General features: G+C 35.3%; 1 protein-coding gene across 5 annotated transcripts in view; it reads left to right on the top strand.

Moving 5' to 3' along the window:
* ERBB4 (erb-b2 receptor tyrosine kinase 4) overlaps positions 1 to 24,991 on the top strand; it is a 1,108,406-nt gene that overhangs the window by 1,064,155 nt on the left and 19,260 nt on the right. For all 5 annotated transcript variants that reach the window (XM_038585650.1, XM_038585649.1, XM_038585647.1 and 2 more), the window contains one exon: positions 1,584 to 1,754. In XM_038585650.1, coding sequence (XP_038441578.1) covers positions 1,584 to 1,754 — 171 coding nt within the window. The remainder of the gene's footprint in view (positions 1 to 1,583; positions 1,755 to 24,991) is intronic.

Genomic DNA, 24,991 nt, shown 5'->3' with positions numbered 1-24,991 from the left:
TTATGGAAAAGAGCCTTTTACTCTATGTCAGAACCACTTCTAAAAATCTTCCCTTAGTATTCAAGTGCCTCTGCTACTGAACAGCCAGATAATTATGATTATCCATATACATAAAAAGCCCTTCTCCCCAGACAAGCCTTCTAGCACTCTGCTTTTTATTAACATGCGTTAAGTCATGTCCATTATTATAATCTTCCCTTTTCAGAATAAAAGCAAGATGGATTTTTGTTTGAATCCTGTCCATGGTTGAAGACAGTGAATTAAAAGTTTCAACATATTGACATTAAAATTTCCTAAAAAAAATATTTAGAAATATATTTCACTTTGGGAGATATACAATATCCAAGCAATAATTCCAATTCAAGTGAATTGATGTACATATGAATCAAATGATAGCCCAAAAGAACATTTTATATTAAACACTACAAAAAATGGAGCGGATAATTAAAAAGTTATATTTTTCTATGATTATTTTGACCAAAATCATAAACAAATGCACCTTGGGTTACGCTGAATTAATTTTCCTCAATAAAACAAGGTAGCGTTTATCTTCCTATCAGTAGTCTGACATGAAGATAAAAGCCAGGTTTTAGAATAGTTTCCAGTTATCTTTTCCCAAATTAATTTGCATAAACAACTTGTTTGCAAAAATATCACATAATTCTGAAAAATGAAAAGACACATTTAAGAAATAGATGAAATAAAAAAGAGTGGGATTTTGCTGCCTCTCCCACCTTCATTTATATTATTTGCCATTTATGCTGTGATTTTGAAAGCTATCACTTTAACAGTGTTCTGCTATAGGACAAATCATGGAGTCTCTATGTCCTGAGAACTCTACAATATCAAACCAACTAAATACAATAAAGATTGAAAAGTCAATTGTCCTTTGTTATTTATTCTTAAAGTCACAGCTCAAACATCCTGGCAATGAAGTGTACCATTATTCTAAGATCTGAAATAAATTATGCCTCCCTCAGAACAACCAGAGCAGGGCACCTGGGTGGCTCAGTGTTTGAGCGGCTGGTCGTGATCCCTGGGCCCTGGGATCGAGTCCTGCCTCAGCCTCCTCGCAGGGAGCCTGCTTCTCCCTCTGCCTGTCTTTGCCTCTCTCTAAATAAATAAAATCTTAAAAAGAAAAACCCCCCAAAACCCAGAGCATTCTGCTTTATTCATCTTTTTTTTAAAGGTTTTATTTATCTATTCATGAGAGACAGAGAGAGAGGCAGAGACACAGGCAGAGGGAGAAGTAGGCTCCTCGCAGGGAGCCCCATGTGGGACTCGATCCGGGATTTCAGGATCACACCCTGAACTGAAGGCAGCCGCTCAACCGCTGAGCCACCCAGGCATCCCTGCTTTATTCATCTCTAATGGTATTTATCATATTCTGTTAAATTTATTTATCTAGCTAAGTATGTTACAGGCTCCTTCATGATTGGTAATTGTATTAGGGAATTTTTTTAAAAACAAGTGCATGAATTTTCAGCTACTTATTTTATAGTACATACATTTTCTGCAAAGTCCACATATTGAAGATGAAACGAAGAATCATATTTTTGTTTGTCTGGTGGGCAAACTTTTAGGGTGACGATCGCATGAAGCTTCCCAGTCCAAATGACAGCAAGTTCTTTCAGAATCTCTTGGATGAAGAGGATTTGGAAGACATGATGGATGCTGAGGAATACTTGGTCCCTCAGGCGTTCAACATTCCACCTCCCATCTACACTTCCAGAGCAAGAATTGACTCAAATAGGGTAAGAAACAATTATATACCACCTCCCATATTATTCCTGAGAAATAAAATCATGCAAATATATTGTAAGCTCTAGAATTACAGAATAATTATGCAGCTCATTTCAGTGTGATTTCTAGATTTAAAAGCCACGATATCAATGAAAGATAGGCCATAAATAGTTAATTTTGAAACATAAGCATGACTAATAAAATAAGTTCCCTGACATATCTTTAAGATTTCAAGAGGAGAAAAGTTTCCTTTGTCTTATGTCAATTAAATCTTAGTTTTAAGAAATCTACCAATTCAAACTAATAAAACTATGTTTATAAATAAATGAAAATTCTTAACAAGCTAGGCTCTCTTAAGAAGAGGAGATGACAGCAGTCAAGAGGTAATACAAGTACAATTCTCACTTAAGGTACTTTAAATAGGGGCACTTGGGTGGTGGCTCAGTGGTTGAGCGTCTGCCTTCAGTTCAGGTTGTGATTCCAGAGTCCTAGAATTGAGTCCCATGTCAAGCTCCCTGTGTGGAGCCTGCCTCTCCCTCTGCCTGTGTCTCTGCCTCTCTATATGTCTCTCACGAATAAATAAATAAAATCTTAAAAAAACAAAAACAGTTCTTTAAAAAATGAGGACTTTAAACATTTTCTGTCATTTTTAAGTAGAAACAGAAAACTGCAATACTTTGAACTTTATCAGTCATTTTGGGAAGACTACTGAATCACTTCTAAGATGTAGATTTAAGTTTCGAAAGAAACTTCTGAAAAGAATTGGAATTTAATTTTAAATATTAAACGCACTCTATATGAATCCCATTCTTTTTCTAAAAACTGTCAATCCATGTGTTCACTCATTTATTTTTAAAAATTCATTCATTATTCACTTAACATGTATTGAGTACCTCTGAATGTGAGACATTATCAGATGCTTGAGATTCAAAGAATTTTGACATAACTCCACCTTCAAGAAGTGTGCAGGCATTTATGGACATTATCAGAGTGGGACAAACCGCACCCTATTTGTCCTGACCCATAAAACATAAGAAAACTTTCAACTTGCTGCTCATTTTCTAAAGTGAAGTTACTTGTTTTGTTTCAGATTCACAGCAATAATAAAGTAACACTCACCAGGTGTTTACACTGTGCCAACACATATACACTAAGTCTCTGAATCCTTACAATTATCTCCTTGGGTTCTATTATCATCTCTATCTTACAAATGAAGAAACGCCATGGTTAAGGGATTTGACTGTTGGAAAATTAGCCAGTTAATGTCCACCTTCCACTGAAAGTTAGCCAGTGGAAGAGTAGGATTCTAATGCAGGCAGTCTGCCTCTACTGTACATACCCTTGCTTCAAAGTTATTGGAACATGTTATTTTCATGATAAAATTGCTTTTCTTGACAGCTACTTTAATGTTTGAGGTACATGTTGCTTGAAACTCCCCAGGTGATTTTCTTATAAAATACATTCCCCATCTACTCCATACTTTTTGCTCATTTGCCTCATTGAAATGTAGATGATGGGCTGATGTAGAGAGATGTAAAACAAAGACACCTCAATTTTTTTTCTATGAAAAAAAAAGTCATTGCATCTCAATGAGAAGAAGGTAGCTAAAGGGCTTAAAAATTAATTCAATTGATAGCCATTGAGCATCAGTCCTGTTTATGGGAAGGAGCAAAGTCTTTTAGGGGTCTAAAGGAAGCAGTTTTTTCCCTACCTATATGTTTAGCAAAGTGGCCAAATTATAACTCTGGTATTTATAATTTTATGTGACAAATTCATTACTTTTACTAAAATAGAGATGCTTCAGAAAATAGTTTTCCGTCCTTAACATGAAATCTGATAAAAGCCAAGAGCTTGAATCTTTTTCTCTTACAAAGCTTCTCACATTCCAACTTTCTGTTCATTTTAATTTAAGCTCAATGCAAGGAATCCTTAATAAAGGTTTGAATTAACTAAATGAAATTAGTGAGACAAAGTAGAAGACACATGAGGAATTATTTGGCCTTTAGTCATCATTTCGTATTCCACACTATTATTTAAACAATATTATCTGTAGATTTCTTTTTAGATTTTCAAGTCTTTGTTGAGGGAATTGTTCTTAAATACCAATTTATTTTCAGGCATTAAAAGGCCTTATTAATCATCTATATTTTCCTATTTTTTTAAAAAAAATCTAGTCTTATGTAACTTCCATGGTAATTTCTAATTTGTGCAAATGCTGTTTCCCCTACTGCTTCCTATAAAGCTAAGTTCCACTATTTTATAGTTAGAAAATAAATTACTTCAGTTTTAGGTTCTGTGGCCAATTTATGTGGCAAGGGAATATCTTAAAATGAATTTTAATCAAGTGTTTCTTGAGCATATTTGTTGAACCTTGAAACCAAAAAATAATTCTGTTTTTGAATATAGACTGTTTTGCTCACTGTTAAGTTGTAGGTAATATTCTTAAATATCTTTACAATTTCTTTCTTCATTGGTAAAATAAATACAATGGTAGTTAACTTATGTGATTGTTAAATAATTACCTTTTAAAAAGTGCCAGGCATATACTTATTCTTTTCAGAATCACTCAAATTTCATTTTTATTCATTTCTTTGTCAATGTAGTAAATAACTACATTTTCTTATAAGAATTTCTACACATGATCTGTAAAAAGTCTGTTGCTTCAGTCACTACTTGACAAGCAAATTATTTCTCCTGATGTGTTTTTTATAGCAAATAAGATATAGAAGTCATTTCTTCTATGGTGATTTTGGTGATTTCAAACGCCTATGTATTTTGATTCATTGAAACTTTAAAGCAATGAGTCAATTAAAAATACAATGTTGACATTTATCCAGCAAATTGATAGATACAAATGCCAGTAATGCTAAAAAACACCCAACTTATTTATAGCTGCTGTTATTGTTTTTATTACCTTTTAAAATATTATCTTAAATACCTTTATCACAAAAATACACCAAAACACTTACTCTGGCATGATGTAAATAGGAAAGCAAGGAAGCTAACTTCTACAAACTTCAGTTCTGTTCATCTGTGAAGTGGGGATAAAAAAAAAAAATCTCAGAATATTGTGAAGATTAACTTCTTAGGATATCTAAGCGTGTTCCCCTTTGATGGATATGTAGCAGATGCTCAGTAGTGTGGAAATAAATGAAGACCCCCCAAAAGAGAAATGTGAAGGCTCTTTATTCAGAGCTTGTTAGGTAGCAAGGGAGTTAGTTAGCCACTGCCACTTGCATTTTGGTGGAGACTCAAAGGCAGACAAAAGAGTGGGAAAGCTGTATACTGGGGAAAAGGGAAGGTTTCAGGTATGCCTTGATTGGAGGCTGTTGGCACGGGGAAGCTGTAAGAGGAGCTAATTAGAAGTGGGGCCTCCTATGTGATTAGCTAGGGGTGCATACTCATCTTTCTCTGGTTTGTCCTAAAAGGAAAGTGGTGACAACATTTAGGGAAGCTGTTAGTTAATCAATCTTGACTACTTTGGTTCAGTTGTTACAGATGTCATTGTTTAGCTTCCTGGGTTGCTGCTAGAAGTAACGATGTAGCTTCCTACAAATCTGACATCTAGCAGACTGGCTTCCGGGGCTGTTTATTGTAGAGATGGTTTTCTAGACAAGTTGCTGTAAGTTGGGAGTTAGACTTCTATCTTTATGTGTGATCTGGCCATTGTCCATTTGTGTGTTCAGTTTCGCAATAGGTTCTAGGTTCTCTTGCCGCCTTCTTTTCTCTTGATATATTTATTTAAGTACATAATGCCTGATATTTTCAGTTAAATGCTTGCATGGTTTTTGAATTTTTGTGTAGATGTTTTTCTGTTAATGTGGATAAAAATTTTGTCTTTTTCTTTTGAGTTACCTAGATTTATATTTCTTTGACATAGTGAATTGTATACCAAATGCAGCAGCAGTTAATAAAAATAGCTAATAATTTGATGTGGCTAAAGATAGGCTAGCTTCGATGATATTAGAAAATTTTATTTCATTTAATAAAAGCTTCAGTGCTTTTTTGTGGACAAGGGTTCAATTGTGGCAGGATCATTCAGTAATTCTGATGAATAGTTTTAGAGACGCAGAGTTCTACCTCTTTCAAAAAGATACCAGCTATCTCTCAGTTATCCAGACCAGGGGAAGACAAAGGAATCATAGCTACTGCCCAGTGGTGGAGCAGGTAGCCCAGAATGGATCTCTCTTCGCAATTTAACCTTTCTCCACTTCTTTCAGACCTACTAAGAAATAACTATATTAATAGATCTTGTATTTCTCCTTCTCTTTTTGCCCTTTCTTTCTTAGAATAGGTTATATAAATGAGTTGAAAAATTAAAATATGTAGGCAGAAGAAATAAAGGATGAGGGAAAATAAAGGAGCTTAATCTCAAAAGCACAGTTTCTAAATTATTAATTAAAGGCTGAATATATGACTGCTTATAAAATTGGATTTATATATTTTATTTTGTGCTACTATCATGTTTCCTTCAGATTAAATTTTGTAACTTTGATAAAAGTATCCTAGGAAGGTTGCCACACACTTTGTTATTCCCTTTAAGATTTTTACCAATTCAAAAAAAAAAAAAAAAAAAAAAAGATTTTTACCAATTCATCACACACACACACACACACACACACACATAAATGGAAATACAAGAACACTTTGGTCTCCTCTATAGGATTTATGATATTGTACTAAATATGCTTCTAATGATGTATGTAAACTAAAAAAAAAAATTCAAGCAAATGGTTAATGCAGGAACAGTGAATCAGTGATGTTATTTACAATAATGATATTTGAAAATATAAGAGTTTCAATTGCGTTTGTGTTTACTGTTCAATAAATCAAAGCCATGATTTCTTATTTTATGAAATAATGAAACTAATAATAGTAATATCAGCTAAAACTTATTGAGTCCTTACTATAGCCAAGTTACTATGCTAAGTGTTTTAAGTGGACTATTTCACTCTTACGTCACAAAGCTCTATGAGGTAGGCACTAATATTTGTCCCATTTTTAAAAGTTAAGAAAATTGAGCTGTGGAGAGTTTAGATGACACAAATAATAAGGAGCAAAGCTAGAAATCAAGCCCAGGTGCCGACAGCCCACATGGAGGCCATACCTAAAATAACAGCGGGGTGGGGAAAGTTCCTCATTTCAAGGTGTTATTAAACTTCTTACTACATATAAAACTAAGACTTTTCATTCATTTAATGGTAATTGAATAAAAGAAAATAATTTGGATGTCGGAATCTCACATGCTAGAGCAAATTCTTTGGTATTCCAGCCTTGATCATACCATTTAACCAAATTTACTTTCTTCACTTAGATGAGGAGAAAATTGAACTAGATCACCAATAAGTTCCTTCTAATTTTAAAAATTATCTTATCAAATGACTTTTTGAACTAGTTATTATATTTTTTACATTTATAAATGTATATTTTATACATTTATACATCTTCTAGTATACAGATGCACTGGAAGATATCTAGTGTATCTTCTAGAGAATATTTAATTGGAAAATGGCCAAAAGCGTTTTGGGTTACCTTTACACACTTTTGTCCTTATGTGATTTAATATAGAAGAGAAAAATTTAAGGACACAAGTTAAGGAAGCATCTCATAGCTAAATGATGTAGTGGGAGAATTTTTTGATGATATAACAAGGTTACTCTGGTTGCAATTTACCAAGGATCAATATCAATTCTAACAACAGCTGCTACTTGATGATAAATGATTGTAGTCTCAGGATATTGGTTTTACATTTCTTCCAAAATATGTCAAGAATTCCCGCATGGTATCCTTGATACGATATTTGGGATTTTTTTTTTTTTAATTTGTTAAGCTCAAGGAAGGAGGTCTTCTTACTATGATACTCCATATCACTAGATATTTTTTGTCCCAAAACTTTCTCCATCTGCATAGTAATTTTATTTATTTATTTATTTATTTATTTATTTATTTATTTTTAAAGATTTTATTTATTCATGAGAGACACAGAGAGAGAGAGAGAGAGGCAGAGACATAGGCAGAGGGAGAAGCAGGCTCCATGCAGGGAGTCAGATGTGGGGCTGGATCCGGGACTCCAGGATCACATTCTGGGCTGAAGGTGGCACTAAACCACTGAGCCACCCAGGGATTCCATATATAGTAATTTATAAATTTTTCAAGTTATTATGGTGAAAGTTTAAATGAATTAATATGTTGAATGTTTATCATGGGCTAGGCGCTGTGTTGGACAATGACATATAGAATTGCAAATCAAAAGTTCTGCCTGAAAAAAGGTTTTATTCTAGTTAAGGAGATAATATTCTGCAAGCAATATTCCAGATTTTGTAGGAAAAAGACAAAGAAAACAAAAGCAGTGATGCCTGGGTGGCTCAGTGGTTAAATGTCTGCCTTCTGCTCAGCGCATGATCCCAGTGTCCTGGGATCAGGTCCTGCTCCTCCCTCTTCCTATGTCTCTGTCTCTGTCTCTGTCTCTCTCTCTCTGTCTCTTATGAATAAATAAATAAAATCTTTTAACAAAAAAGAAAGAAACCAAATCAGCAGAAGTGGCTATAGAACGTCATTTTAGCTGTATCATTATCAGAGTATGATGATGTAGCTTGGAACAGAAGTAGAGTTTTGGTAGTGCAGGTCTGAAATGGGTCAGAAGGAGCGCTAAACTATAAAACCAACCAAACAAACAAAACCTGTATGAACAAGGGCAAGGGAATGTCTTTTTGAGTATAATTTTAAAAATCTTCATGTTTGTAATATTTCCACATTGGACATGTTGAAAACTCTTTTTATGTTATCAGGAGATGGGATGGGCTTCCTCTCAAAATTTCTATTTTTGTCATTCTTATGAAGGCTTGAAATATGATATTGAAATCTCACGCTTCTCATTAAAACCATCCAACTCAAAACAAAATCCTTTTCTGGCCTTCCTGAAAAACAGCTCTCCAATGTCTCTTCTGTTTCTTTTGTCATGACTGTAATTCAGGCCCTCATCACTTCACAAAAATTATTATAATATCTCCCTAAACAAATATCCACATTTTTTTTGAAAATGGGCTCAATTTCTAAATATAGTGTTTACATTGTACCAAATGAAGGATAATATTACTGAATATTTTGAACACTAATTATTTTCATTTCTTTCTCCTCATCGAACCAGAGTCCTCATCGACTTATTTTTATCAATAGGATAAATTTGAATGAGATATGTTATATTAGACCTCTCTTTATATGATATATAATCCTATTATCACCAATAGTTGAAGGATTTTTGAACATTTATCCTAGGATATTCCATGGTCATTCCAATTGACCAGTCTCTGAAATTTAGTTTTTACTACTCTCTAGCTCACACATACAAAATTGCCGAGAGTTCTAAACATTACCCCTATTGATAGCTTTCAAAATATAGATCATGTGGGTGCTTTCCATTCTAGTTTGGAGGTGTGGGTAAGTAATTTATTTTAACAAAGAGGTATCTTTCCTTATGCATTATAGATTTGTCTTTTTTTTTTTTCTAAATGAGAACATGATGTCAAATTGCCTTTGCTTATTCTTCCAAGTTCTCAGCAGTGACAGGGATATTAAAAATGGTTCTGCTATCTCTGGTTTACCACCAATTTGAGGATATCCCTCAACCTCTCAAATGATGGTTTTTATACAGTAAAATATGAAGTGACCTTTTTGTGCAATGTTTTCTCTACCAGTGACTTTCTTAAAATCTGGGTATATTATTTTAATTATACTATTCATTGTAAACTTTTTTTTTCTCTTTTTCTTTGCATCATTGCTATCATTCTTTTATTACTCACTAACTTCCTATGGATTTTCATTGAATTTAGATCGTGATATCCGGGTAAACATAATGAGAAACCCTCTACAGTATCAGCTCTAGATTCTTCATTTAACCTTATATTTGGAAATGACAATGAAAATCAAACCATCTTTCAATTTCTTAAGTAAAAGAAAAGATAATTTTTAGACCTCTTTCTCTGTACCTTCAGGTATCATAAAACTCACTTCTAGCAGATTTGGACTTTGGGTAGCACCTCCTTGTTGTAGTACATTATGATTCCCTCTACAGTTGTTTCTTTATTCTTTAGAGAATCTACTTTTTCTCTTAGCAAATGATTTTCTATACCCCCTTCAACATTTTCTTTTTTATAAAAAATATTACCGTTATTCTCTCCAATCTACAAACACAGTCTAGCTCTCCATATGTATAAAACTAAAAACTAATGACTATAAATGCATGCTTGCACATGTGATGGAAATGGGATATTTCCGGGCAGCCCAGGTGGCTCAGCGGTTTAGCGCCGCCTTCAGACCTGGGGCATGATCCTGGAGACCCCGGAGCCACGTCAGGCTCCTGCATGGAGCCTGCTTCTCCCTCAGCCTGTGTTTCTGCCTCTCTTTCTCTCTCTCTGTGTCTCTCATGAATAAATAAATAAGATCTTAAAAAAAAGAAGAAGTGGGATATTTCCTAAGTCATGGTAACTCAGAGTGATTTCTCCACTCTTGCCACAGGCTAAAGTGGTAGCAAGATATTTAGAACTTCCCAGCTTCAACCTTGATGAAGGAAAGGAGGTTGGCAGTACATACACAGCAATACATTATTTCTCGTGCATTAAAGTCTGTGCCCTCACTTACACACAGACATGAGCTCTCCTTACCATATCAACAACGTAATCTTCTTCTCTATCATTTACCACGGCCTTTTCCTTCCTTTCTCCTAGCATGTATATCCTTTTCTGAACACTTATATCAACGAGGTTTTCCCTAGTTGGAATATAACCAGTAGAATACAAATAGAACCTGTGTAGTTTGTCCTTGGCCCAAGTAAATAGATCAGATAAATGCAGTAATTTGCAACACCAACATGCCCCATTGTAGTATGGGATAGATGTGTAAGTAATTGTAATCTCATGGAGTATCAGGGCTGGAAGGGGTCTTGAAGCCCTCCTCACACAAACTGTCTCATTTTATAGATGTATCAACCAATACTGAAAAAGATAAAACCCATAGCTCCGCATTCTTTCCTTTTAAGGGAGAGATGGGAAATCACGTTCCAACCTCTCATGCCTAAGTCAAACATTCAGTCCTCTGTTGGCCCTGTCTGTTTTGTTACTGGTCAAAACCATGGAAATCTTGATGTTGACTTCAAGTCTAATGAGATTTAGCATCAATTGCTTTGAAAGGCTCCTGCTGGGAGTGCATTGAGAAGCCGGAAACCCTGCTGCTGTTTTGCCTCTTCTGTTTATTCTTCAGTGAGACTCCTCATAACCAAGAGTTAATGGTTTTGGAGGATTGAATGGAACTGACAATGCCAAGAACAATTTAAAAAAAATTTTTTTTAGACAACAGGGAGAACAATATCTATATTGGGACTTAGGAACTACAGGCTTAAAAATAAAATGATCTTTACAAGTTGCACAAATGTTTCAAAATATTCACGTACGAATCTAAATGCAGCATCATTATTGACCACATATTTATGTGTCAGGTTCTGCTCTGAGTTTTTTACACTTGTAGCCTTAATCTTCACAACAAGGGTAGGTAGAGAGCATTGCTGTTCACATTTTTATGATGATAGAGACTGGAGATGGAGATGCAAAGTCTTTTTGTGGAGACTTCCAGCCTGAATGATAAGTGAGATTTGAACCCAGATTTGTCTACACTCTATGCTTTTAACTTCCAACCTTAATTTGGGGACATCAATATATCCAATGTATATAATTAAATTATTTTAAAAGCCCAATAATTATTCAAATAAGGGTCATTAAAAAAATAGTGGGTAGAGGTTTCTAATTTTTGTCATTTAAAAAAATATCTGGGACAATCTTTATGAAACCTTTTTTTACTCTAGCTTATGAGGTAATATTTCAAAAAGTCCCCTCACCCCTCCTTGTATCTTCTGGGGACTCAGAGCCTACAAACAGTATAATTATAAAATCAGAGAGTCACTTTCATTCTCGAAACATTCACAAAAAATAAGTGATAGCTAAAAATGCTTCGAAGTTTACAAAATTGACATTTTATTTTCACACCAGAATCCCCATGTCAGAGTAAACAAAATTCCTGCCCTTTACTACAAGGCTTTACTAAATGGCTTGGTAACTTAGTTAAGAGCTTGGTTACTCAAGAACCAAACCGGGGTAAGGTCTTTAAGACTCCAAAGTGAGTGACCCCTCTATTGAATAATGCTTATTCTGAGAGAACTTGCAGTCATCACTGTTTGTAGCTTCTTCTCACTCAGTACAGGAGTTGGGTCCTGTCACAGGGGTTCCTACAACACTGAGGTACCACGGACCAGAGAGAGGCTGTTTGTTTAAGAAGAGTCTGGCATTAAAGAACATTTCAGTGATCTTTATGAAATTATTTTACACTCGAGCAATTGTCAGCTGGGCATAAGAAACCTCTGTGAACAATCTTTTTCCCTTTGTTCAAATGTACTAAAGAAGAAAATCACAGCTAGGAAAGGAAACAAAGAGTGAGGAGGGGCAGCTAGAGAAGATACTGAGATTTGGAATGTTAATGAATGTTTTATCTAAATCATTTAGACGGTTATTTTTTAGTATTATTGCCACAAGATTCGTAGCTCTGCTGTACATTATTGGAAACATCTCATCAAGAAGCCTATTCTTTACTGTACTAGACCTGGAGGGCACAATTGTGAGTTTCTTTACCCTTTATACAATAGAATTGGGAGATTATCATCAACTTTCTATTCATATTTTGTGAAGGTTATTTAATTTATGTCGATCTGTAATTTATTTATTTTTACAAATCCATCTTTGTCTGCCAGAGTTCCCTGTGCAGGCTGGCCTGTTAGGATGATTGCTCCTGCAAAGGCAAGAGAGAGAGAGAGACAGAGAGAGAGAGAGAGAGGGAGAGAGAGAGATGTTCTATTTCATGCTCAATAAGGACTGATGGCATTTTGAGAGGTTCAGAATATCCTTTGATTACTCGGGGAAGCAGAATGGAGAAGATGGTTGTGGATGGTGGGGGGTGGGCTCGCTCATCAGCTTCCCTTTGTGCACTTCCTGCCAGAACGTACCCTAATCACAAGCATCTTGTGTTTCAGCCCCTTCCCTTGCTCACCTGCCCAAATGAAAAGTTCCCTTTTTCAGTTGAGAATTCTGACGTACCAGAGTGTTCCAAAGCGAGGCTAATTTGTGCTCTGTAGTTTTCACTCAGCCACGGTGCATGAATGGCTGTGGACGAGCCTCTCATTACACTTGAGCAAAAGCTGAATTGAGAGATGGGTAGGCCACCGTGGGAAAAATTCTAAATGCTATGACTGTGTTTCTTATTGCACCAATGTTTTCTATATTTGTGATGACAAAAGTACTGCACATCAGAGAGGGAAAGAAATTGGAAGTTTAATTCACAACTGATTCCAACAGTAATCATACACCGTGGTTAGTAACATCCATCCTTGTTATCTGCTCCTGAAAGTAAATAATAATGTTTAAAAGTCTTAGTGTATGGAGATGGAGAATATACATTATTCAGATTCATTTGGAGTCTGGTATAGTGTCCTTTTAGTTGGAGCCAGTCGTATCTGTGGTGGAGAGACCAGGCTAGTGGATATTCTGCAATAAAATGAATAGACTCATTCTTTTATTCCTAGAAATACCACATATTTATAAGACTATAAGATAACTTAAAAAACAAATGATTATGTGCCAAGTATCCTGTTGTCTCATATTTAGTTCATTAAATCGCATGAAGACTTTGGGAGGTATTTACTATTATTACTGCCTATTTCTATGTGAGAAAACTAAGGCATGACTATTAAATGACAAAACCAGGCAGCCTGAGGGAGGTGGGTGGGGAGATGAGGTAACTGGGTGATGGGCATGAGAGAGGGCATATGATGGAATGAGCACTGGGTGTTATATGCAAGTGATGAATACTAAATTCTACCCCTGAAACTAATAATACACTATGTGTTAAATAAATTGAATTTAAATAAGTCAAAAAAATTAAATCAAATTAAATTAAAAACCAGGCAGCCTGGCTGTGTCATCTGTAGAAGCTGTGCTCTTCACCACAGGGATGTATCACCTCTCACTCTGCTTCTGACTTTTTTTTTTTCTGTGTTATTATTGCTATAAGCTCAGTATTCAGTATTTTAAAGATGAGATGAGTACACCAGTAATGAATTTTGACTTTTTAATTTTTTTATCATTAAATTCTTTATAAAGGTTAATTTTTTTTATTTTAGGGGGTTATCTGAATAGTCTCATTAGTAGTGCTTATCCATGAATTCCGAAAGACATTTTCATTCATCTGTCAAATAAGAGATTATTTCAGGCAAGTGGCAAAGAGCAGCTATTCATTCAATCATTTATTCATTGATCAAACATTAATGAGTTATCTACTATATCTTAATCTTATGATTACCTACTGTGGCCACATTGAGCCTTGCCCTCAAGAAAGGTGGCTTAGCGGTTGAGCATCTGCCTTTGGCTCAGGGTGTGATCCTGGAGTTCTGGGATCGAGTCCCACGTCAGGCTCTCTGCATGGGGCCTGCTTCTCCCTCTGCCTCTGACTCTGCCTCTCTCTCTGGGTCTCTCATGAATAAATAAATATAATCTTTATTAAAAAAAAAAAAGAAATTCACAGGCTAGTAACTAGCCAATAAAACGCAATGAGTAAAGTGTTACAATAGAGCTAGAGAGTGCATAAGGAGTCATTTGAACAAACTGGTGTTTTTAAGTGGGAAAGTTGACAAGAGTCTAGTGAGACAATTCTGGCAGCTTTTTGAAATGTGAACTAAAATAGAGATGGCTTATCTGCTGAGGCAAAGGAGATAGTACGTAAAGTTTCATGTAAGCGATAATTTCTTTGGTTTTGTTTCTGTTTTTATTTTGTTTTGTTTTATTAGTGGTATAAGTGATGGGTTTGAGATAGACTAACAGGGTTTGGGCACCAACCAGTCGGATATTACAAAATGAGATAGAGAAATCAAGGTGACACTGTGTTTTCTAATTGGAAGATTGAGAAGATGTTAACATTATATTATTAGTGCATTAGAACAGAGGATGTAGAATAAGGAAATACAATTAATACTTTAGAATATAAGTAGATAGCACTCTAAATAAAGTGAAATTAAGTTTTGATTTGAAAACCATTATTATTCATGATTCATGACATATTTTTTTTATAAGATTTATTTGAGAGAGAGAGAGAGAGAGAGAGAGAGAGAGAGCGCGCTCATGAGCTGGGGGAGGGCCAGAGGGAGAGGTAAAGAGAATCCTCAAGCAGATTCCCCACAAAACGTGGAGCTTGTTGTAGGGCTTGATCCCAGGACCTTGAGATCATGACCTGAGCTGAAACCAAGAATCGGCCATCTAGCCAACTGAGCTACCCAGGCGCCTCAATATTTTTATTCTTTGAGAGAGGAGTTTCAGTAGAATATAGCACTGGTGGAGAGCAGAATACAGTTGACAAAGGGTAAAGGCAGGAAGTGGGAATTTCTTTGAAAATTCTTCCACGTGTTGGAAAGAAAGGAGACAGAATGTGAGTTCAGAGAGAAAATGGTCCCGTCAGTAGAAACTAGTCCTTTAATACTTCACTTAGTCCATTCTTTCTTTTTCCCAACAACAAAACTAATTCTCACTAAGACTGAGTGTGTGGTGGATTTGCTTGAAGACAGAACAGGTGAACCAGACTGAAGCATCACATCTAGAGAAATGTCTTCTGCTAACTTACCCTTTCCTCTACTCATTGCCTTTTTCAGTTCTTCTCTCTCAGATTAACATAGGTGTCCAAATTTTTCCTTCTGTGCTGTATACTATAATTCTCTCTCTCTTATCTGAAGGCTTGGCACTCAGTTCTTGGTTGATTTACCTTCTATTCCAATCATTTCATCAAGGTTTTGTTTTGTTTTGTTTTGGTAATTTTTTACAAAATCACTTGTCTCCCAAGAGATATTCAGACCAGTTGTAATAACAAATAATAACAAGTTTTCCACTTCATTCTAATTTTGAGAGCACACTGGTTGTCAGAAAGAAGAGAACAGAGATGTGTTAGGGAACTTAAAAAGATGGGCTAAGCATTGAAAGAAATGCCATGGTAAGGCATGTGAACAAAGACTAATAAGGGGCCAGTAAATCCAAAGACTCTCAAAAGCAGAAAAACATGACTTTTTAGAGGCACCATTCCACTTGGTGCATGATTGTGCAGTCTCACCAAGAGAACTGTGAGCAAGGGAAAGAAACTTTTGAAATATAAAGAATTGAGAATTGGTAGGTAGCTGCATCCAAACTGAAGGCAATAAAGGTCATATTAAGGGTAAATTAAGTAATTAACCATTGGTACAAGTTATTTAAAAAATCTATCATCTATTATCTACCTGATTATGGATAATTGTGTACTTACTGTGAACTGAATGTTATATAGGTTCTTTCTTTATATTCATTCATATAAAAAAAGAATGCTAACAAGAGAAGGGGCGTTCTTTTGCCCATTTTAGAAAACTGGAAACTGGGACTCAGGAGAGGTTGAATAGCTTGTGGCAGAGCTAGTAAATACACAGAGTTCAAACCAATATCTAACTTACTTCAAAGTTCATGCTGGTGTGATAAAGTGTCAAGCAATTAACTGAAGAGCACCAAAAAAAAAAAAAAAAAAAAAAAAAAAAGGCAGAGGACCTGATTGAATCAGAGAAAGGGAATCTCCAAAGTGAATGAATAGAAGGCTGTGGTCAGAGAAAAGGATATAAAAATTCTGTAGTGGGAGTTTTTCCTGTTGTTATGGTATAGTCATGCAGCAAAGTGAGTTAGAGATCATAGGCAAGGAGAAAGCCCAGAAACTTAGATATTCAGTGGCAATCATAGTGAAAGGGATTAAGAATGAGTCAGATATCATGGAGCAATTGGAATGATACCAATGAACAGTCTGAGTGTTGGAAAGTGCCTGCAAAGACTATTGATAATCACAAGGATGAGAACATGTGGAATTGGTATGAACCCCGAAAATAGGAGAGGTTTGAATGAATTTTGAAGACCCATGACCTGGAAGTTTACAGCATATTAACAGCTCTGATGCCTGAGTTGAATCATGTAATGAACATTCTTTACTAGAAAGGATATTCTAAGGAAGCCTCTGGATGTGTAGGATGGCTACTTATGAATGCCATATTTCTTTTATTTTTTAAAAAAGATTTTATTTGTTTATTTATTTGAGAAAGAGAGAGAGTGTGTGTATGTGTGTGTGTGCGTGTGTGCGTGTACATGTGCAAGTGGTGGTGAGGGAGTAGGAGGAGAAGGAGAGGGAGAGAATCCCAGGCAGACTCCATGCTAAGCATGGAGTCTGATGTGGGGCTTGATCTCAGGACCCATGGGATCATGACCTGAACCAAAATCCCAAGTTAGATGCTTAACTGACCAAGCCACCCAGGCTTACCATGAATGCCAGATTTCTAATAGAGAATAAATTTAGGAAACAATCTCAGAAAAGTGAGGGTAAAGCATGAATGGATCAAGGTTATGTGGAGCCAGACACATTATTGGGAGTAGGGGTGGAGTCTCTTTAAGAAAAATAAGGGATCCCTGGGTGGTGCAGCGGTTTGGCGCCTGCCTTTGGCCCAGGGCGCGATCCTGGAGACCCGGGATCGAATCCCACATCGGGCTTCCGGTGCATGGAGCCTGCTTCTCCCTCTGCCTATGTCTCTGCCTCTCTCTTTCTCTCTCTGTGACTATCATAAATAAATAAAAATAAAAAAAAAAAGAAAAAGAAAAATCTCACTTTTTTCAAAATGTACTGAATTCCAAAACCATGTGAACCTATGATGAGCTCTTTCCCAGGCCTCGGAAGGAGCCATACAATTGAAGAGCCTGAAGACCTAAACTTTATTGCTTTAAAGTAAATTCATTCTGGGCAGAGAAGGTGAGAAAACATGCAAGAGTAATGGCTGCCAGGAATGAATGTATTCTTGGCTTAAATAGCATATTAGTAAAAGCTTCCTTTGGGACTTCTGGTATTTAGAAACTCAAGATGGATGGTGTTGGCCCTGAAAATTTAATATAAAAACAACGAACCCTTTATTTATTGTGCTTCTTTCCTCCCTTCGGAGGAGGATGGTCCAGCATTTTTAAAAATTTTGTTTGTGGGCTGATAAACATTTTATGAAAGTTCACCTGACCATATGCTTAGGATGAGCTTGTTACTTGTTTTTGCTTTTCTCTTGACCAGAATTTATAAGCAGAAGAGTATGAAGGTATTTCAAAGCAAATAATTCACAACCTGGGCTTGTGTCACACTCTCTTGGAAATATCTTCTCCTCCTGCATAATTGACATCCAATATGCTTTTGTATGGTAACAGGCTGGATGAAAATCCTAGAAGTTCTGTCCGGGTGTTAATATTACTTTGAATTGCTCTCTCGCCTGAGCTTTTGGTTACCTGGTTTTCAATAATAATTTGAGAGATCAGTCCTAGGAGTGATCAAAGTGTCTCCTCTCCTCACTTACTGTTTTTGGCAAAATTTGAACTGCAAGGTATCTTTTTAACACTCAGATAAGTAAATTTGGAACAAATAAGAGAGGTGAGATATTAACACAACCGGTTACTCATATGTTTCAGGAGGTTGTTTCCCTAAAAGATGATGCAGATTAATTAGGAAGAGCTTCTCAAACTCTTAGATAAAGTAAAAAAAAAAAACAAAAAAAAAAAAAAAAAAACAGTAAAGATTCCTAAGAGAGCCTAGGGTGTCTACCACTTAAAATTTATAGCATGAAAGGCACCCTTCCTCTCCTTTGTGATTATATTTGTAAGATCAAGCATTAATATTTTCTTTGGTCAAAACATAGCTGCACATTGGCTTAATATCTTCCTTTCAAAATGATAAATAATAATTGTGCTGGTGTAATAAAGGACAAAGGGGCCTGGGAAAAATACTAGGGGCTTTTCTTATCTGTCTACTACTTTTTTGGTTTGTGTGTCAGTCCTTGGGAGAGAGCCCAGGCTGTGTAATATGGGTGAAAGTCCAATCTGTTTTATTTTCCCAACTCCCAAGTCGTTTATCAAATTATTTCAGGTTGTAAATCTAAGCACTTTTCTGTAACTTAGCTACTCTCTTTCCGAGACGTATCTTTCTTCAAGATGTTTAGTATGCTTTTAAAATCTATAAAATGCTTAATATATTAAAGAGGTGACACACAGGAATTCTCTCTCCACCAGAGGATGAGAGTTCAAACATTTCCTGCATTATCATGCACCTCTCTTAATGTGCCAGCTTTCCTGAAAAGATCAACAATCACAGGGAAGAAAAAAATCAATCTGAGCACACGTTCAGCACTGAGGACTTCTCCTTGGCCTGTTGACAATGCCTCAGCATGAATTCTGAGACATATCTTATTAGGAGTCTGTCTGGATGCGTTCAAGTGTTCACTAGAAGTGATTCAACAAAATCAAGGCCAGCACGTACTCTGCAGAGATGTGAATTTCTAATGTTTGTGTTTCATTGACCTTCTCACCCCCATCATCTAAAGAAAACAAAAGTAATGAAGATTTTATTTCGGTTTATCATAATCTCTACTATTAGTTCACTCATTTCATTTATCTTAGTGGGTTAAAGAATTTGTCATTGGATATAGAATATGCACCTTTCTGTGACTAAGTGGTGAAAGAGTTCTCTGGGGTCATGTTTTGATTTACTGCTGCACCAAGAAAAACATACCATTATTTTTAATTTTCAAAGGAATATTTTATAATGGCTTTGAATGGTGTATTTGCCAATAGGCATTCAAAGGAAACCTGTCAATTAGCTCCCACTATTTTATTTACATCAATAACACTGATCATTTTTAACAGTTGCTTCCAATGAAATACGAGATTCCGAATTTGCAAACTACCCTCTTGGCACACAGAGAAGTATGTAGCTGCATGACGACTTTTACTCTGGTGTGCAAGACACATGCATTTATTTGATTTGCTGCATTTAGTGTGGTCTTGTGTGAGCAATACTTGGACAAGTCAGGATTCGGCTGTATTTTCTTTAATTTACTAGAAAAATATTGTGTCACACATGTATGTATTACATTATCTTATGCAATGATACCAAACACGAACACAAACTTGTAAAACTCATAAAGCAAGAACGACGGACATTATTGTTCCCATTTACAGAGGAGGACACTAAGTTCTGAAGCAAACTTACCTACGGCAGCAGCGCGGGAGAGTGGCAGTGCTGTTTCCTCATCAAGGGCTCTCCTCCTGCAGCTTCCTCCCTTCTTGAGACACCCACTCTGCAACTTTGATTTAGAATTTCATTTACTTACAAGTTTGATTTTCTATACTATTCAGCCATAATTATCCTAAAAATGCTTGGTGAAAAAAATGGTCCTTCCCTCCTGGTGTCTGTGTTTTGCACCACAGTATAGAAATACAGGTGAGTAGTATGTACCATGTAAAACAGATACTGGTGGGGATTTGCGTTGGATCTCATGAGCCAAAACTGTATTTTACATCTGCCTGATGGCAATTTATCCTTGAGTCTGTCTTTCCTAGTATTCTTGTTAACAATGTATATCTTCAGGGATAAAGCTAAAGCCTGAATTTGCTGGACCTCAAAAGCATTAGGAAATACGTAGATGTCTCAAGGAAGTTTTACCGTACTAGTGATAAAATCTTGAAGTTTTATAACTACATGGGCAATGTGTGTTGCATTTGGAACTACTCACTATAACAAGACTTTTTTTTTTTGCCATAAGAATTAAGATGTCAAACAATGCTTCCAGAAATAGTAATTATTGAGAAGAAGAGTGAGTGTACTAGATGAGAGATAATATTCAGATTACTGTATTGGAGTACAATTGCAATTTAAGACTCACCCTCAGTATCTATGGGCTAAGATGTGTATAATATATAATTTCAGGCAGCTAAAATCATATCCTTTAAAACATATCTTGCTGGCTGGCTAGCTGGAGTCTCTGAGATACTCTTTCATATACTCTATCTATCTATTTGATCCAAATATCTTTTACTGAATATTTCACTATCTATCTATCTAATCTATCTATTTGATCCAAATATCTTTTACTGAATATTTCACCATGTCCATGTCTGTGGCCTGTGTTAGGAATTGAGAGTATGGTGACTTAGAGTAAGTCTTCTGAATAAGCTCACACAGTCTGTGGAAGAAGACATAGTAATGAAGTAAATAAACAACAAGAATATAGTGATAAATCATTAATATGGAGTACCTCATAAGTTCTTAATCTTTTTTGAATCAATAATTACATATAATCTGGGCAAATGATTTTGCCCAGTAGCATTTTGTTTTACCCTCAAAGGATCCTATGTAGAAGGATAGATCATATGGCATTTCAACCATAACAAAAATAGTTCCAACGAACATGGAGAAAATGGTTGGATTTTTGAGATATGAAGACATTGGAATCAGTAGACCCTAGATATTTAAATATGAAGAATGAGACAGAGGGGAAGTCAAGGATGATATGAAGATACTTGACTTGAGCAAGTAGATACATTGTTGATACCATCTACTAAGCCAAAACAGATAAGAGAATTACATTTCGTATAGGGAAAAGAGATGTTTGTTTCAGTTTTGTTAAAAAAGTGACATTTGAAATGCCAGGGAATGTTCCAGTAGAGATATCACACCAGAAGTTCATTACAGAGGTGAGGGTTGGTATTCAGAAGTTTAGTGTTACCTGAGGCAGGGCCGTTATGATCTACTAACACCAATCTGAGAAAATTCCCCACATTCATCAGACTAAACAGATGCCCTGTGGACCAGCTAGAGCCAAATTCCTGAGAATATGAGGGTGTGTGTAAGAGAGGATATTTCAGGGTATGAGTCAGTAGACTCAGCATGGTATCACCTTCTTTGCAAGGAGGATATAGAGATAGTCATATTTCCAATAGAACCAGAGTCAGTGGGCTCTGCAGTCTGGTAGCAGGGAATAAATGATCCTGGGCTAGAAACTAAGAAGTCAAGGTAGGTGAGGAAACATTGAGATCAGGCCTCACCTTTACAGATTCACTATGTTGTCCCTGACTTAGGCAAAGATATTCTAAGGACATCAAGATTATCTTTTCTCCTCATAATAAACCGTAATAAAACATAAACTGTATGTTTCTAATTGGGCCTATTGATTTTGGCTTCTTAGTAACCACCTATGTTAACCTTGAGGAAATCATCTCTGTTACCAGAGCTGAAAATAGAGTGATTCGGTGATCTCTGGCATCCATGTCAGATTTAATTTAGATACTCTTTTTCTGAGTCTATTTTATATTTTATCTCCTTCATATTTTTTTTAATTAAAGCATCAGCCATTGTAGAATTTTTTTTCACTTTTTTTTTTTCATTGTAGAATTTAAAAGGAAATTATTATGACCATGGTCCTGGCTAATTTAAGTCGACTTTGGTAGCAAAGAGTGTAAATGGGAAACTAAAAAGTATCAGCCTTTTTTTAAAAAATTTTAATTTTAGGAAATTCCAAGGTGGTTCACAAATAGGTATAGGAATTCTTTGTATATTTCCTTCTTCCTTTTTATATGTAGCAAAATCAAATTTGGGGACTTTTCAAAAATGGTAAAACTGCTTAGACTATAGTCAACAAGTAGCTCTTAGGGAGAGCTTTTTTCTCTTGGGGTGCTACCTTCAATCTGATATTCATTTTGGCTCAGATCAGTTGTAAATACCATCCTGTTTCTGTGAAATGTAACTGGTGTTTGCTCTGGGCTGGTGGGACAGCCATGTGCTGTTTGCTCTGTCAGTAGCTGTGCCTGAGTATCCACAGTACATTATTCAGATCAGCTCTCATGAACCAGCTGTCCTAATTCCAGGTGGACTGTTAGAAATCTTTTTACTTACAGCAACAGCTGTGCCACCTGGTAGCTTAAAGAGCAGTGGTTGGATGAATCAACCATTGTTACAAATTCACTTTTTATCTAGTAAACAGTTTCCATAAACTAGCATAACTGAAGATATTTCCAACCTGATCCTGACTGAAATGATATGAGCACTGTTAGCCTTATCTGTATTATGTTAAATTGTTTGCTTATTGTCAACACCTGTCATTTAAGACTCTGAATAAAATCTACATGCCAAATTAGATTTATAAAATTCTATGCCCTATAATACTGCTTTGCATCTCTCAAGACACAACTATGTCCTTCATATTCTTTACATTCTAACACACAGATTGCTCTAAATACTTTTATTGTTATTTTAAATATATAATAGAATTTCCCAAGCTTGGATTATTGCTAAGGAGGAGGTTGAACTATACAATATTTCACTGTCGCCTTATTATTTGCAAGTAAATAAAATAATCCAAACAACCAAATATTTCTAAATGGAACTATTATACATGGTGTTTTAGCTAACAAGATTCATTTAGTTGATAAATGATATCCACAGGTGAAAAATAGTAAAAACAAAATAGAAACAGGACACAAATGATCTGACAGTCTGTAAAAAAAAAAAAAAAAAAAGTGTCAGTTTGAGTGGATTAAATAAACTTTGTTATCTTTATTTATTTATTTATTATTTCGTTTTAAAGTATTAATTTTCTTAGTATATGAATGCATATACACATGCATGCACCTGTGCACACACACACAGAGCCTAAAATTGTGATTTTAAGTCTTTACTAATAATACAAAAGGAAGTATATTATACTATTATACGCAGGCCAAGATGTAGCATTTCAAATTCCAGAGTAATGGCAATCTAATTCATAGTGTTTATAGTTTTTGTTTTTTTTTCTCATTCTTAAACATGCTTATAGTTTATTTAATTTTTTTAACTATTGCTGTAATTCCGAACATTATCTCATTAGATAGGGAGTTATAGGTAGATATAGCTATAGAAGCTATAGATAAGCATTACAAAGGTAAAAATATATCAACTGACAAGAAGTTTATTTTATTTAGATATTTACATATATATACATGATTAATATTTACATAAATAAGAGAATCAATGCATATTGATAAATACAAATATAAATTTAAAATAAATATATAAATGAAAATTTATAAGTATTAAATAAAACATTAATACAGTATTAAAATATTAATTACAGTATAACTATAAAATGCATTGCATAAATACAATAATATTGTATATAGATACAAAAATCGATACATATTGATTTTTAATATCTATTGATTTTTAATAACTGACTCTTATAGCTAGAATGCATAAATAACATATTCCCTCTCTATGGAGGGCAATCTGTCTTGTAAATAAAGTATTACTTTAATAAACACTACTTTTAATTTATCTGCATGTGGACAGCATTTATCTATGGTATTTAATACTATCAGGGTATTGCTTTTGTCCAATAAACCTATAGCCTATTTAATAGGAAAAATTGACATCTGTCTGTTTTTTTAAAGATTTTATTTATTTATTCACGAGAGACACAGAGAAAGAGAGAGAGAGAGAGGCAGAGACACAGGCAGAGGGAGAAGCAGGCTCCATGCAGGGAACCTGATGCAGACTCGATCCCGGGTCTCCAGGATCGTGCCCTGGGCCCACGGCGGCGCTAAACTGCTGAGCCACCGGGGCTGCCCGACATCTGTCTTACAATCAAAACTCCATTAAATTCAACCTAAGAGTACATCTGTACATATTTTAACTGAAAATAAGTGCCATCAAAGGTAATGCAGATGTTTTCAGCTATTATAAGGAAAATAATTGTTTTTCAGAAAAACATTAAATATATTTTTATATATTTAACTTTGACTTTAATCATGTATTAAATGCCAGTTTGGGGCTCTACAGTATAATGGGATGTCCCCAAGCTGGTGACTCAGGGAACTCTGCTTCTAGTACGGTCAGTCATGTGATTTGACAAATTAACCTAACCTCTTAGAGACTCAGTGTGTGATCTGTAGAATGAAGAGTTTACATTATAAAACTTCATTTCACAGTTGTGTTTTCCCTAGTCACCATCCAAACATGGTCTGTTTCCCAAGATACACAGTCGTATATTGTATATAGGCTAAGTGATATTTTATAAACACTCAAGAAAGAAAGAAGAAAGAAAGAAAGAAAGAAAGAAAGAAAGAAAGAAAGAAAGAAAGAAAGAAAGAAAGAAAGAGTGCTTTATATACTTTGAGAAGATTTATGTGGGAAAAGTTTATAAGATGCCTTTGCTTTCATGTTAATCACATTTTCCAGTATTTAATAATCAATGGTGTGGGCTTAAGGCAGAATATTTGTTTTATGCACAAATAATTTGACAGTTAAAAGTGATTTTTCTCACTCCCTG

This window comes from Canis lupus, chromosome 37, assembly GCF_011100685.1.
Source record: "Canis lupus familiaris isolate Mischka breed German Shepherd chromosome 37, alternate assembly UU_Cfam_GSD_1.0, whole genome shotgun sequence".
Classification (NCBI taxonomy): Eukaryota; Metazoa; Chordata; class Mammalia; order Carnivora; family Canidae; genus Canis; species Canis lupus.
The sequence above is the reverse complement of the archived record's forward strand: the minus strand, read 5'-3'. Positions and strand labels throughout refer to the sequence as shown.